The sequence below is a fragment of the Pantherophis guttatus genome, chromosome 1 (genome assembly GCF_059756535.1).
Source record: "Pantherophis guttatus breed Tessera chromosome 1, ASM5975653v1, whole genome shotgun sequence".
Lineage (NCBI taxonomy): Eukaryota > Metazoa > Chordata > Lepidosauria > Squamata > Colubridae > Pantherophis > Pantherophis guttatus.
The window spans coordinates 280,257,336-280,271,619 of NC_142063.1; the positions used below are offsets into that span (position 1 = coordinate 280,257,336).

The following is a 14,284-nucleotide window of genomic DNA, read 5'->3' on the forward strand; positions in this document are numbered from 1 at the left end:
AGTTCCTTTTCAGCAAAATAGCAAAATTGAAAGTGGGTTTAACTTTTCTCAGAAAACATTTTATTGTGTATTTAATAGCACTGCCCTTGTCTGAAGACCCAGAAAAGATGAAAGACATTAATGATCTCATAAATCTTCAGGAGATCATCTAGAACTTGAAGACTAACCCTATGATACTTCTATAACTTCATCTGTGAATTTTTCAAAAAATAGCAAACAGCAAAAATGTGTTATCGAAGTATTCATTTATAGTAATGATCTAAAAAATAATCTACAAAGCAATGAATACTTCAGAATGGTAGAGCCCATTCACTATTGAATATGAATGATCTTGAAGTAATGTCCTGATCCCATCAGTGTTGCACAAAATACAATGTGTTCCCTGGTCAATACTGCAGCCATGCTGAAATATTCTCTTCTGAAGCCCAATGTTTGCACCCTGCAATAGAGATGGGATCATTCAAATGGTTCAAGTAACATGCCTGTACAAGATGCTAGAATATATTTCTGATCCTTTGGACAAAAGCTAATTTCTTCTGAACTAGCACATTAGGTTGGTTGACAGGAGGAATTCAGAAGAGAGTTAATATTCATAAATAACACTCTCATCTATCCATATTATATATTGAGAAAGGGTGAGACAGCCTTGTTAAAAATCTAAAACTCTGTTAAAAATTAAGTGTAGCGAGAAGATAGGAAAACTGAACTGAGCCTCATTCACCTAATATTGGTGGAACGAGCATCCTAAATGAGACTGCTTGATATACATCAGATAAGAAAAAGAGTATCTGTTGGCCTCATTTTATACAGATATATTATTTTATGTTGAGTAGGCAGCATAACTCAACTACGAGTTAATATTTGCTTTTATATTTTCTTGCATATTAGCATAACTGATCTATGTTGGTTTTGATAACATATTAATAAGCGTTACTAATCTAGAATCTGGGGCTAATTATAAAAGGTAAAATATCCCTTATACAAAACCAAGGAAAAGATCACAGAAATTCTATTTTATCTATTTCAAGATTTCATTTTTTTCTTAATCTCTATAATTTTACTACATTAAGTTCCCTGGCCAACACATCAAAACTCTGAAAGCAGTGGGTAGAAACAATTATAATCAGATAGGATTATGAACTAAAAAAAATCAAGTCATCATAAAAGTAGTATTAATGATTCAGAACGTAAAATACAATATTTGTATAATGTAAAAATGGGATTGCATGGAATGTTATTCCTCCATACTGACTGACCAAATGGCAGGTTAAAAAAAATAATTTACCATTGACCATCACAAATAGTGCAGGACTAATGGACTTTGGACACAACGAACAAAATTTCCATGTGGGCAATATCCCAAAAATAACAGACTTCTTGTTTGGGAGAATGGTCTGGACAGCAGTTGCTGGTAAATCTTCAAAAATGGATACGCTTCCTGTTTAACTTCTGGGAGACAGAAAATGCAAGGATGATCAGGTGGGGGTGGGTGTATATTGTACATACTTAATGGTGGAGTTCCTGGGAGGGTCAAGGAGAAAAGGGGCTGAGAAAACCTGGCAGACGATAGTAGGAGGAGGGGTGGGGCTGGGCTGGGCTGAGCTGAGCTGAGCTGAGCTAAGGAAAAGAGGCTGGGGAGGTGCTGTGAGGAGGAGCAACAGCTGTGATTCCTTCCCCTTCCCTCATCTGCAGCTCTGGCCGCTGCTTCCTTGGTGACAGGAGCTAGAGAGAAAAGTGTCATCAAATATCCCAAAGACTGATGCTAGGAACAACTACCTCCCTTGAAGGGCTGTATTTGAAAGTGCTTTTTCCTGCAGTTCATCTCTAGGAAGGGGGGGAAAGCAAGGAAAGTGGGGTGTGGATGGTGGGAGGCAGAGGGCAACCTGAGAGTTTAACGGACATTCAAATTTAATGAATACCCCTTTCCCCTAAAGAGTCTGTTCAACTGTGGCTGCTCTATTCTTTAGTACTGAACAATATCCGCTTAATGATTATGTGTAAAATAATTATGAGTAATCTAAAATGGCCCAGGCACACACTAATGAATAAATGTCTTGAACTGTGGAAAGGCATACCTCTTCCAATCCAGCAAGACTGATCCATGTGCAGACTTTTATATAAGGGCTGCACAGGAGAAGAAATGTATCTTATATATGTCAGGCTTTTTTATTAGTTTAGGCTGGCATATTTCAGGTAGGAAAATGATGATAGTACATGACCTCATCCATTTGGAGTATGAGACTCCTGACTTCTCTTATTTATCCATGGCAAAAGGAGAGAAGCGGTCCTAATTAACCACCTTGTCCATCTGAAGATCAAAGAAATTTTTGCATATTAGTACTGCTGAACTGAGAATACTTCGACTATCATTAAAGAACCAGTGTACTCATATTTAATACATAGTACTAAGACACTGATTATAAACTAAATTTCTCATTCTTTCTGACTGTTCTTTACTGCTTCGCAATTTTTAATAAATGCAGATGTTGTCTTATTCTATAATCATTCCACACAAGAGATACACAGTATTTCTGACCTACTATAGTGTAGAAGTACAATGATACCTACCTTATTTCTTTAAAGCATAGATTTATCCTAGCTGCCTGAATAAAATGCCCACATGCCTCTTGATAACCCTAGCATGTTCCACTGCCTGCAGTGATACTTCAAAGTATGTACATTTTCTGCATCAAGAGATGGATACAATTGCATGTAAATACTTTTTAAAGTCATGAGGGCAGCTTTCATAAGACTTAGACAAGTCATATAAGAGCTTAAAAGATTATAGGAGATACAAAGAATGAAGTCAAGAATCATCAGTTACAATCCCACAGATCATCCTTCAGGGCTAATCTGGCATGCACTATTACACTTACTAGCTCCATTAGAAAATCTCAACTCCCATCATCAAAGGTCATATCATAAATTGCCTTTCGTCACATGTTTATTTTTAAAAATCTTTTAAATGAAAAAATAAATATTCAAACATCCTATTTAATAAATATTTTGAGAATTAGGTTTACTAAAAATGTTGCATCTGTCATGGCTAGAACTGACTTAAAAAGATGCAGATGGATCCAAAGTTTCTTTTTCTTACCAGTTCGTACTTAGTGAGGCTTGTGATGGGAGACCAAGAGGAGATCAGGCGGCATCCCCCGAAGCTCCTTTTCTCTCAAAATGCCCCCCCCCCGTTGACCCCTAATTTTATGGAGCTTCTGACTCTCCTTTGGCCAAGCCTTCCCTTGCTGCCTACTTGGGAAGCAGAGCATGTTCTCAGTCAGAGGGACCTTCCACCAGCCGGGTCTTCTCATCGTCTTGAAGGTTCCTTCTCCCAGATGTTTCTCCTGGAGGACTCCACTCCCACTAACACCCTAGCTCAGTGGTGGGTTCCTACCGGTTCGCTCCGGATCTTGTGAACCGGTAGTAGCGGCGGTGGGAGGCTCCGCCCACCCGCCATCATGTACACTCTGCGCATGCGCAGAAGCACTGCATGCACGCAGAAGTGCTGCACATGCTCCCAATGCAAACCATTAGCAAAGGTAAGTGGAACCCACCCCTGGCCTAGCTGTAATACCTAGCTGGTATTTTAAAACAGATACTCCTATCAATCTAACTAAATGTTTGAAACTTTACAATGCATTTCTTATAATCATCGTGACCTTGGTAATTTAAATTTTTTGAAGGGTTATCCAACTTCTATACAACATTCAACTTCAGTAAAGACTGTGCAAACAATTGGGATATATGGGTTGGGGATTTTTTTTTTCTTGACCATAATGAAATAGTTTAACTATAAAAACCAAATTCTAAGTACAAGGTACACTTTCAGAATTTTAACATTTTCATATAGAAAAAAAGTGCATTCTTTTGTTCAGCTTGTACAGTTCTTCCGTACATTATAAAATAAATTGCAAGCCTCTTCTAGGATGTAGCAGCATTGCAAACATGACACATACAATCATTGTCACTAAAAAATAAATACTACTGAAGTGTAACAAAATATTCAATTAAAACATCTGAAGAAAAAGAAACTAGTTCATAAACTCAAAAAAAACATAAAAGGTAAACAATTGTTTACCTCAGTATACAAATTTTGGTGAAAAGCAATGTTGTTAAGCTTGTCTAAATTCTTCAGCCTCCAGGGGTGATGAATATCAACAAAGAAAAAGGAAAGCACAAGACACAAATCATAAGAGGTTGAAACAACATCACTTGCTGCTTTTATGTTATAATTTCTTCCATTTAAATGTCCCATTCTCCATAATTGCACATGAATCTGGAAGTCTAAGTGGAAAACTGGTAATACCAGACTTTTTGCTTCTTGGGTAGTATCCAACAGTTAAAAAATAATTATATATAATTATACATATATCTATCTTTCTGTGTTTGTCTGTGAGTATGTGTATGTGCACACGCACGCACACATACACACACACAATTATAGGTCCTTTGCCTAAATGTTTTTATCCACATATTAAAGGTGAAACTGATTCAAGTGATGACATACATCTACCAAAAGCTTGCATATGTACACAACCACCTTGTAATATTTTCAGCTTGAGAAAACATCCAAATTAATGGAATTAATTTTAGAAGGGAGCAAGGACTGTATCACAGACCAGCATGCCTTTTAACCTCTGCTCCGAGAAGGCAAGAGAATAAGAGCTAGTTGTGCACAAATCACGCAACTGAGAATCTGCCTTCTAATATCTGGGGAATGCTTTTTGCTATGACTTTCATGCTGAGACAGCAGTAACCGCAGGTCAATTTAGACCAATGTAACACCTCATGCAGATAAATCAACTAGGCTGATTAATCAAAAAAAGGAACTTGATCAATTTGGAATGATTTCTAAAAGTGCTCTGCTCTCCTAAATAATAACAAGGACTGGTGGTGATGTTCAGGAATCTTTTTTAGTAATAAATTGAATATGTCTCTATAGCAGGAATACAAAACAGGAAATTATTCCCGGCCACTTGCAGAATAAGAAAACTGAGGGAAATGTGGTCGTCTCTCATTGTCCATGCAGTCCATGCCATCTTCATCATCTGTGGAATTGAAGGTTAAAGATAGCCGCATAAAAAATGACTAATATGTTCCTCTATATTGACATAAGGAGTTTTGCACATATTTTATTATTAGAATGATACCGTCTTAAATGAATTTTTTTGTAAGATTAGTTCAATGAAAAGTGGGAAAAAATTCATATTTTGCCTTTCAAATTTTATTGTTGGAAGATTTTAATATACATTTTACATTTCAAGTTGCCAATTAAACATAAAATTTTTGAATATGAAATTATTTTTGTGTTTATGTTTACTATGATCTTTTGTAGAGATATGTAAAACTATTTTTGCAAATATTTTTCAGAATGAGAAGCCGAATAGACTAAACAGAATCAGATTAATTAGGCCTAGTATGAAATATAAATGTTACAAGTCTTTAGAATTCTTTTGTAATACTTTATAAAAAAGGATGCCCAATATTCAGTAGAGTGAAAAAATAGATTAAACAGACTCCCACTCCTGTAGATTAATACTCTGAACTTTTGAACTAATTCCCACCTACTCATCCAACCCATCTTGTATTAATCACAGGGGCTTTTTTTATCCTTCTAAATTATGTACATCAGAGTATATAATTATGTTTAAAAAGTCATTGCTGAAGATTTCCTACTATAACATCTCTTAAGACAGCTCCAGATATACTCAATACATATACAAATGAAAGGCAGCCAATAACTCCTTATTCTTCCCCTCCTGTCTCTGTAGTCTTTTATACCTCATAAGAAGCTCTATCCTGATGATTTGGATGAATGCGAATAACACAGACCTCTGCTATTGAAGACACCCACCAAAAAGAATTTGGGAAGAATACAGCATGCCAAAAAAGGGAAAAATTAAGTGAACTATCAATATTCTTCTCTTCTTGCTGGCAGATCTTTCTGATTCCCAGGGACCCTCCTCAATGGCTGACTGATATCATCATTGGATACTCACATTCACAAATTAGTATTATAGCTATTATTTGTTGTAATAGCTTCATAATCTAAGGTGAATTCCTACCCTCCTACCTTCCTTAATAATGAGATACTTACATTTTTCAGGTGGTGTTATTGTAATAGTTTGAGCAGTAAACTCTTCATCAAAGTATCTGGTGTCCGTCTCAGATGTCACTTGAGGTTTAAAAGGAGGAACAAGCTGAAGGTGTAGTGAAAGAAAAATGTTTATTAATAAATATGAACATACTAAATTTAAAAGTACAACTGTAAAAAGCGGGAAGAGATTAATTAATTTTATCCTACTAGTTAAGAACAGGTAAGAAGATAACTGAAACCTGAACACCAACTAACAAACTATTTTGGCCAAGGTTTAGCCTAATGAATTTCTATTTTAGTGATTACAGAGAGGGGAGAAAGCAGTCTTACAAAATAAAGAATTCATAGATCACAAGCAAGTCTTTATTTATTTGATAAGCATTTTATTCCCATTTTAAAATAACACATTATATTAAAAAGCTAAAATAAAAACACATCCATTAACATAAGCATCACAAATTTAATCAACCATTTATTTCAATAAATGGGCTTGAACACACTGTACATTACATTCCAATTTTCACAAATCATCCTTTCCCCTGCATATATGTCTTGGTTTCTTAAATCTCTTTTCCAGTGATGGCTAAAACAATAGTTTCATGTGGTTTATAGAATCTTTTAGATGGCAAGGAGGTGATGGGTAGCAGGGAAAAAGAAGAACTGCTTAATTCGTTCTTTGCATCTGTCTTTATGCAAAAGGAAGAAATAGTTCATCCTATTAAAAGCAGCACTGTAGGAGACAGACTAGGAATGAAAGTCAAAATAGGCAAGAAAATGATAAGAGAACACCTATCCACAGTAGTTCACAGTCTACCTCTTGATAAGATAGAACAATATGGGATAGAAAGTACTACCACCAGATGGATTCGCAACTGACTAACCAACTGTATGGGTGGGGTATTCCTCAATAGAAATACATCTACATGGAGAGCAGCCTGAGTGGGGTATCTCAAGGTTCTGTCTTAGGTCCAGTGCTCTTCAACATCTTCATAAATGATAGAGGATAGACAGGATACTCAGCAAATTTGCAGAAGACACCAAACTGGGGAAAACTGCTGATTATTTAGATCAGAGGTGTCAAAATCGTAGCCTGCAGGCTGGATGAATCACATGCCGGCCATGCCCACCCCCGTTTTAGCAAAGGGAGTCATGAAAACGTGACACCTCAAGTTTGACACCCCTGCTTAGAGATGAAAGACTCAAGATTTAGAAGGACTTGGAAGAGCGGGCCCTATCCAACAATACCTTGTTTCTCCGAAAATAAGACCCAACTGGAAAATAAATCCTTGCATGATTTTCCAGGATGTTCGTAATATAAGTCCTACCGCCAAAATAAGCCCCAGTTAAGATTGTCAGCCAGATGGGTGCATTTAGTACCACATTTCCCCCAAAATAAGACCTAACCAGAAAATAAGCCCTAATGCGTCTTTTGGAGCAAAAATTAATATAAGACCTGGTCTTATTTTCAGGGAAACACGGTATGCAATTCAGTGGTGAGAAAATGAAGGTCCTACACATAGGGAAGAAAAAAGAAATGTACAGATATAGACTAGGTGGTACCTGCTGAACAGTAGCAACTACTGGGCGTCCTTGTAGACCACCATTTAAGTATGAGCCAGCAATGTGCTGCTGCTGTCAAAAAAGCCAATGCAATCCTAGATTACATCAATGAAGGGATGATTTAAATGTCACATGAAGTGATAGTACTATTTTATACTACACCGATGAAACCACACTTGGAATACTGTATCCCATTCTGGTCACAACAATACAAAATAGAGACATCATAAGATCATATAAACAATGCAAAGAAGGGCAATGAAGATGATAAAAGATCTGGAGGTAAAGCCATATGATGAACGAATAAGGAAATTAGGGTTTCAAAGTCTTACAAAGAGAAAGATTAGGAGCGATATGATAGCAGTCTGCCAGTACTTGAAGGGATGTCACAGAGAAGGAGTTTACTTATTCTCCAAGGTACCTGGGAGCTGGACAAGAAGTAACAGGTGGAAGTCATTAAAGAGAGATCCAACCTACATAGAACTAAAGTTTCCTGACAGTGAGAACAATTAGTCAGTGGAATGGCTTCCCTCCATAAGATGTAAGTGCTCCATCATTGGAAGTTTTCAAAAGGACATTGGAGAGCTATTTGTCCAGAGTGGTATAGGGTCTCCAGCTGAGCAGGGTGTTGGACTAACAGGGGTCGGCAACCCGCAGCTTGAGAGCTCCATCTGCTGCGGCTCCCTGCCTAGTAAAACCCGATTCTCTTATGGGGGCACCCCCCGCCATCGCTCTTCCTGCTGGGGAAAACTCTTAAGCAACACCCAACTTTTCCTCGCAGAGACGCCCGTAGGCTGGCAGTGCGGACCTTCGATCCCACACGTGCAGGCGAAAGGGGCACATGCACACGTTCATGGTTGCACATGAATGCATATGAAGAGGTAGGGTTGGTTTCGCTTCTGCGGCCTGATGGAGGTCTTCGAGAGCCTTAGAAGCATATGTGTATGTGTGCATACACACACACGCATTCACCCAGAGAGAATATAGATATTCCGTAACTCAAATGATCAGGTGGAGTAAATTCTAAATAAACATTTACCATAAGATTGGAAAGAAATAATCTATGATTATGTCCTGCGTGAGGGTGGGAGGCTTTTCCAGTGATTTGAAGGAAGACCCGCAGGAAGGGAGTGCTTGAAATCAGCCAACTTTTCGCCCTGAACATTCATAATTGATTTCCATCTGTCTGGTTTGCTCCCTCAGCAAAGAAGAACAAGAAGACCAACTGGGCAGAGGGTGTGTGTGTCAGAAATAAAAGTTAGGTGACGTATCTTTTAATCCTTTTGGGAAGCTCCCAAGCTGCAAATTTATCGTAGCGCTGAACTAGGGAAGATGGGGTAAAATAATCTGCCTGGCTTGTGTAACGGAAAGAAGAGAAACTTTTTCCCCAAAAAAAGAAAACCTGTTGCATTTACGACGGACCTTTCCTCATGCTCCAAAAGAGCTCCACTGACTACGCTACTGTATAGTACATTCAATCCTGAAATGGCTTGAGCAGTTCTTGCTCGTGGTGCCCTCCAGCAGGAGGTGCATTTATTTCTACCACAGGATTTGTACAGTAACATGATAAGTCAAAGCGACGTTGATATGTGGCTTTTGTGAAGGAAAAAGTTTTTTGTTTCTTTTCCTGCTGGCTAAAAATACAGATAAGCCACATATCTACCTTAAAATCTAAGATAAAAGTACTTTTAAAATGGCCAGTCACTTCTCACTATTAATGAAATGATGGGGAAGAAATTTTAAAACCACCAAGTGAGAGGGTTTTTTTTAAATAAAATGTTTAGTATTACAGCTGTCGGTGCTAAATTGTTAGAGGCTAATAAAATAGGTTCTGATTTATAAAGTATAGATACTTTATTTCCCTTTCATTCAATAAAGCATTTTTTAATTTAAACAAAACAGTAGATGATGCATTCCTTAAATCAAGACTTTTTCTCTACATACAAATTTTATACCAATGTAACTTAATTTGAATACATTAAATTAATTAGATTAAACTATATATTTTTTACAAATAATCTAATATTTCAATAAATTTTATTGAAAACACTATATGCAGTATTATCTTCATTTTAGATGTCAAAAGGGGTTTGTGGCTCACGGTGTTTTTTTTTTCCTGTGGAAAACGCGTCCAAATGGCTCTTTGAGTGTTTAAAGTTGCCGACCCCTGGACTAGAAGGCCTCCAAGATCCCTTCCAACTCTTATTAGTCTATGTTTTATATAATCATTACACACCTGAAAAACCTAACTTTTTTTTCAATATCTATTCATCTATCCTTCCTTCTTTTCCTACAAATCCAGAAAGTCAAGAAAGAAGCTTCGCAAGACTGCCATCTAACAGCAAAGAAGCTGAATCAGCATTAATCTGTCTTTTGTATCAATCTTTTTAGATCAAAGGTCTTGTAACTTTAATTATTTTAGGCTTTTTCTGTTTTGGATCAGCATATCTGTAATTAAATCTTAATCAGTTATATACCATATATACAGGATTTATGATAGACTACATTTCTTCCAAAACTTAAAACAAACTATTAAAACATTTTCTCTATCAGCAAAATCAGACCAAAGAGGATGTGCTTAGATGATAGTTACTCTAATCTCAAAGTTCTGACATAGAAAAAGCAGAACTTTCAATTTAATTGGTGTTAGATAAAACAATAAATCTCAGTAATAGGTACAGAGGTGCAGGCAATTTTCTTCAGGGTAAGCAAAGTTATAAAGCAGCAAAAAAGAAGCAGTAAACAAAAAGAAAATAAAGGCAGATCATAAGAACACCATTCACTATGTTCTCTTTGCCTTTATATTCTTGAAAACCTGCCTTGCTTTCACAATGTTCTAAACTTTTTTGTTTTTTTTATTCTTACCAGTGTTAATGTAAAATAATTGAACTTATTTGATTATATTTTACATATCACTCATACGTTTCATTCAACAATGACTCTCATAACCATTTTTATTTCTTTGCATCTTTATTCTCCACATTTCTCACTCCATATACATTACAAAATCTTCCCACTCCCAATTGTGCCAGATGTGTGCTAAGGATGGGACAGTTAACTTTTATAGAAATAAATTGTTGTGGCCCACCGTCGGCAAGCAGAGCCGGCAGCAGAGTCAGACAGTGAGGAGGTTGTGGAGGAACTTGGGCCAGTCCTGGGGGCTGGGGAAAGCTCAGACAAGGGCTCTGCGTCAGAGACAGAGAGGGAGCTAGACAGCAGCAAGGCAGAGAAACAACTGGAGCCTGTTCCCAGTGTGCGCGTGCGCAGAGCTGCCAGAAGACAAGAACAACTAAGAAAGCAGGGTCGACTTGGGAGTAAAGCCACACCTTTCTTTTTTTAAAAAAAATTGATTTATATGCCGCCCTTCTCCGGAGACTCAGGGCGGCTTACAATGCGTTAAGCAATAGCCTTCATACTTTTGTATATTTATACAAAGTCAGCTTATTGCCCCCACAAACTGGGTCCTCATTTAACCTACCTTAGAAAGGATGGAAGGCTGAGTCAACCTTGAGCCTTGACGGTGATTGGCCCCTCCTATAGGAAACAAAAGAGGAGCGAACGGGGAGTGGACTTTTGCAGGAAACAATTTGTTCGGTCAGTCATTTTAAGAGTGGAAAGTTCTATTCGTGACTATAAGAGACTCTGTGCCAAGTTTTGCCCTGCCCTGCATTTGGAAACTACCTTGTTTCCTCGAAAATAAGACCTCCCCGGATAATAAGCCCAATCGGGCTTTTGAGCGCATGTGCTAAAATAACTCTTCCCCCCCCCGAAAATAAGCCCTCCCCGAAAATATTTAACTGCATGAGCAGCTGGTCCCCATTTCCTCTGGTAAGAATTAGGGAGACAGAGCTGGAAATCAGGTAAGATGGCAAGAGGAGCCCCATCTAGCTCCACACGCCCCAAAATAGTAAGACCTCCTCAAAAATAAGGCTAAGCACTTATTTCGGGGTTCAAAAAAATGTAAGACAGGGTCTTATTTTCAGGGAAACACGGTAGTTATCTGGCAGCTTTCCAAGCGAAATAAGGTTTGTGTTGATAAATATTCCTCTGAAAGACTGTTTGCCATGCCTTGCTGACTGTGAATGAAAGGAATTCACAGTTGTGTAAATAAAAGGGGTTTTGCCGGGACCAAGACTCTGCTTCACGCTTTTTAAAGAAGCCTAGGTCAGAACATAAATATACAGAATATGAGCTATAGCAAGGGTCCCCAACCCCGGTCCATAGCCTGGTCTGTGGCCAGGCAGTGAGGCTTTATGGCATCAGAGTAGTAGTGATGATTCATGTCACAGAGGGCCTCTTAGGTAACCAAACAAGAAGGCCTTTCCTACAGCTCTCCTTTTTGCCAAAAATTGTGCAGTCAGCAAGTGGGCAGTGGAAAAGCAATAATGAAGGCACCTCTGATCAGCTGTTCAGTGGATGGGAGAGTTGAACAGGAGTTGCTGCCACTTTGCTGACAAAATGTCATTGGTTCTGCAATGGTGGTTACGCTGGCTTTATTCCTCCCTCAGGTGAACAGCAGCATATCTGATTGGACTGTTTTCCCCTCTCCCTGAGTATTGTGCTGACAGCACCTCTATGTTGCCTGCCCTTTTACATTCCAGAAGATGTCTGGAATATGTGTGACAATGAGAACAGGAGCAGCAGGTGGCTCAGCTGGACTGCCAGTCTGCATCCTGCTGTTGTCACATGACCTATCATACTGCGAGCAACCATATTGCCTCAAACACCACTACTATTCGATTGGGGGGGGAACTAAACTGTTTTCTTTTTTCCCCAACTTCGCAGTGCTCCAGACTTTTGTATCTGGTGGTCCTGAATACATGTTGCATGTAGCACCATTATTTTGTGAGCTATACTAGTTCCTTTTCGGCTTCTGGATGCAATTCAAAGTGCTGATTATCACCTATAAAGTCTTTCGTGGAATGGGGCCAAGTTATTTGTGTGGCCATCTGTCACAATTATCTCTGTTCATCCTATGGAATCTGGCAGAATGGGCATGCTGTGGGATTTTTATAAGAAACAGTGTCACCTGGCAGGACCAGGAGGCATGCTTTCACTGTCACAGCATTTGCCCTAAGGAATGCTTTCCCCAAGATTTAGATGACCCTGATCCTGCTGTTCTGTTCACGGGTCTGAAAAACCTGGTTCTTCCCCCAGTATTTTAAAGCATGGAATAAGCCATCCAGAGATGAAACAACATGAATGAAATATGTGATGGTTGGCCTTGGTTATTCTGTACTGGATGCTGCGTTTTGTTTTAGCATTTGTTTTTATGCTTTCATCTAACTATATGTTGCTCAACATCTCTTTTGTGAGTGGGGCAGCCATATAAATGAAAGAAATAAATATACATATTTTTTTTCAGCAATTATTCTTGGGCATGCATTTTTTTTCTTATCCAGGGCCTTTTTGCTTTCAACATTCCACCAAGCCTTTTTTCATTCTTTCCATCTGTGTAACTACAAACATTTCTTTTTATATATATAAGTTTTTTATTTTATTTTATTTTATTTTACATATACATATCAATGCGTGAACAGTGTGACACCTGGGTGTCATACTTTCTAATGCAAATAAAACTAGTAGAATTAATCATAGTTATTACATTCAACCAACATATATTTCTAATAATAATACACATTTGTATTAAGTTGTAGTTTATCATTATTTAATTATTCCATGTTTTTATATATTGATCTAATGCCACTCACCATATTATTTGATCATACATAATAATACCGCCATTCAATTTCTAAGCTTCCCTCTTGTTATTGCTTTTATTTTATTAAATAAAAATGTATACCATAATATTCCCTCTTTCTCTTATTTCTATCTCTATTCTAACTTCTAATCATGTCACCCTTTTATTAAAAGAAGTTTTCTTTCTATCCAACACTCTCGCCCATTTTGGTGCTTTGAAATCCTGTTCATTTTTAACTGACCTCCCATATTTCACTCTTTATATCTATTTGTATTAAGATACAATCATTATTTCATTATTCAATGTTTCAATACACAACTCAATACCAATCCCAATATTATTTAGACATACAAAATTATTCTTATCATATTCTTTACAATCATCAAATCTATATAATTCTGACAGTAATACACATGTTTATATTAAAGAATATTCTTTCATTATTTAATTGCTCAGTGTTTCAATATATTATTACAATGCCAATCACAATATTATTAAAACATACTTAATAATACCATCATTCAATTTCTAATAATATTCTAATAATACCATCATTCAATTTTATTGTTACTTTTATTCCATTATATAAAGATATGTGTATACAAATATTTCCCCCTTCTCTTATTTTTACCTAACTTCTAATCATGCCACCATTCTAAAAAAGGGAAAGAGAAAAAGAAAAGCAAATCAAAACATCAAAGGAAAAAAAGAAAACCTTTCCTTTCTAACCATCGTCTCTTGTCCGCTTCAGTACTTTAGTTGCTATGCTTTTTTTTTGACTTGCCTCCCATATTCCTCTCTTAGATCTTTATTTCTGTCTGTATCTACTTCTTGACTATACAATCTAAGTATTTCTCCCATCTCTACCCTCTTCCACTGCCTAGCTTCCGAAGTATCTGCCCAAACCCCTATCTCCCGTTCAAGAG

At 37.4% G+C, this 14,284-nt stretch overlaps 1 protein-coding gene across 11 annotated transcripts in view; it reads right to left on the reverse strand.

Annotated features, from left to right (window-relative positions):
- Positions 1 to 4,894: 4,894 nt before the first annotated feature.
- AKT3 (AKT serine/threonine kinase 3) overlaps positions 4,895 to 14,284 on the reverse strand; it is a 169,754-nt gene continuing 160,364 nt past the window's right edge. For all 11 annotated transcript variants that reach the window (XR_015731464.1, XR_015731465.1, XM_060692386.2 and 8 more), the window contains 2 exons: positions 6,098 to 6,200; positions 4,895 to 5,048 (listed from right to left, as the gene is read on the reverse strand). Coding sequence is in view for 9 of the 11 variants with exons in the window: in XM_060692386.2 (XP_060548369.1) it covers positions 4,963 to 5,048; positions 6,098 to 6,200 (189 nt within the window). In the remaining 2 variants the exon portion in view is untranslated. The remainder of the gene's footprint in view (positions 5,049 to 6,097; positions 6,201 to 14,284) is intronic.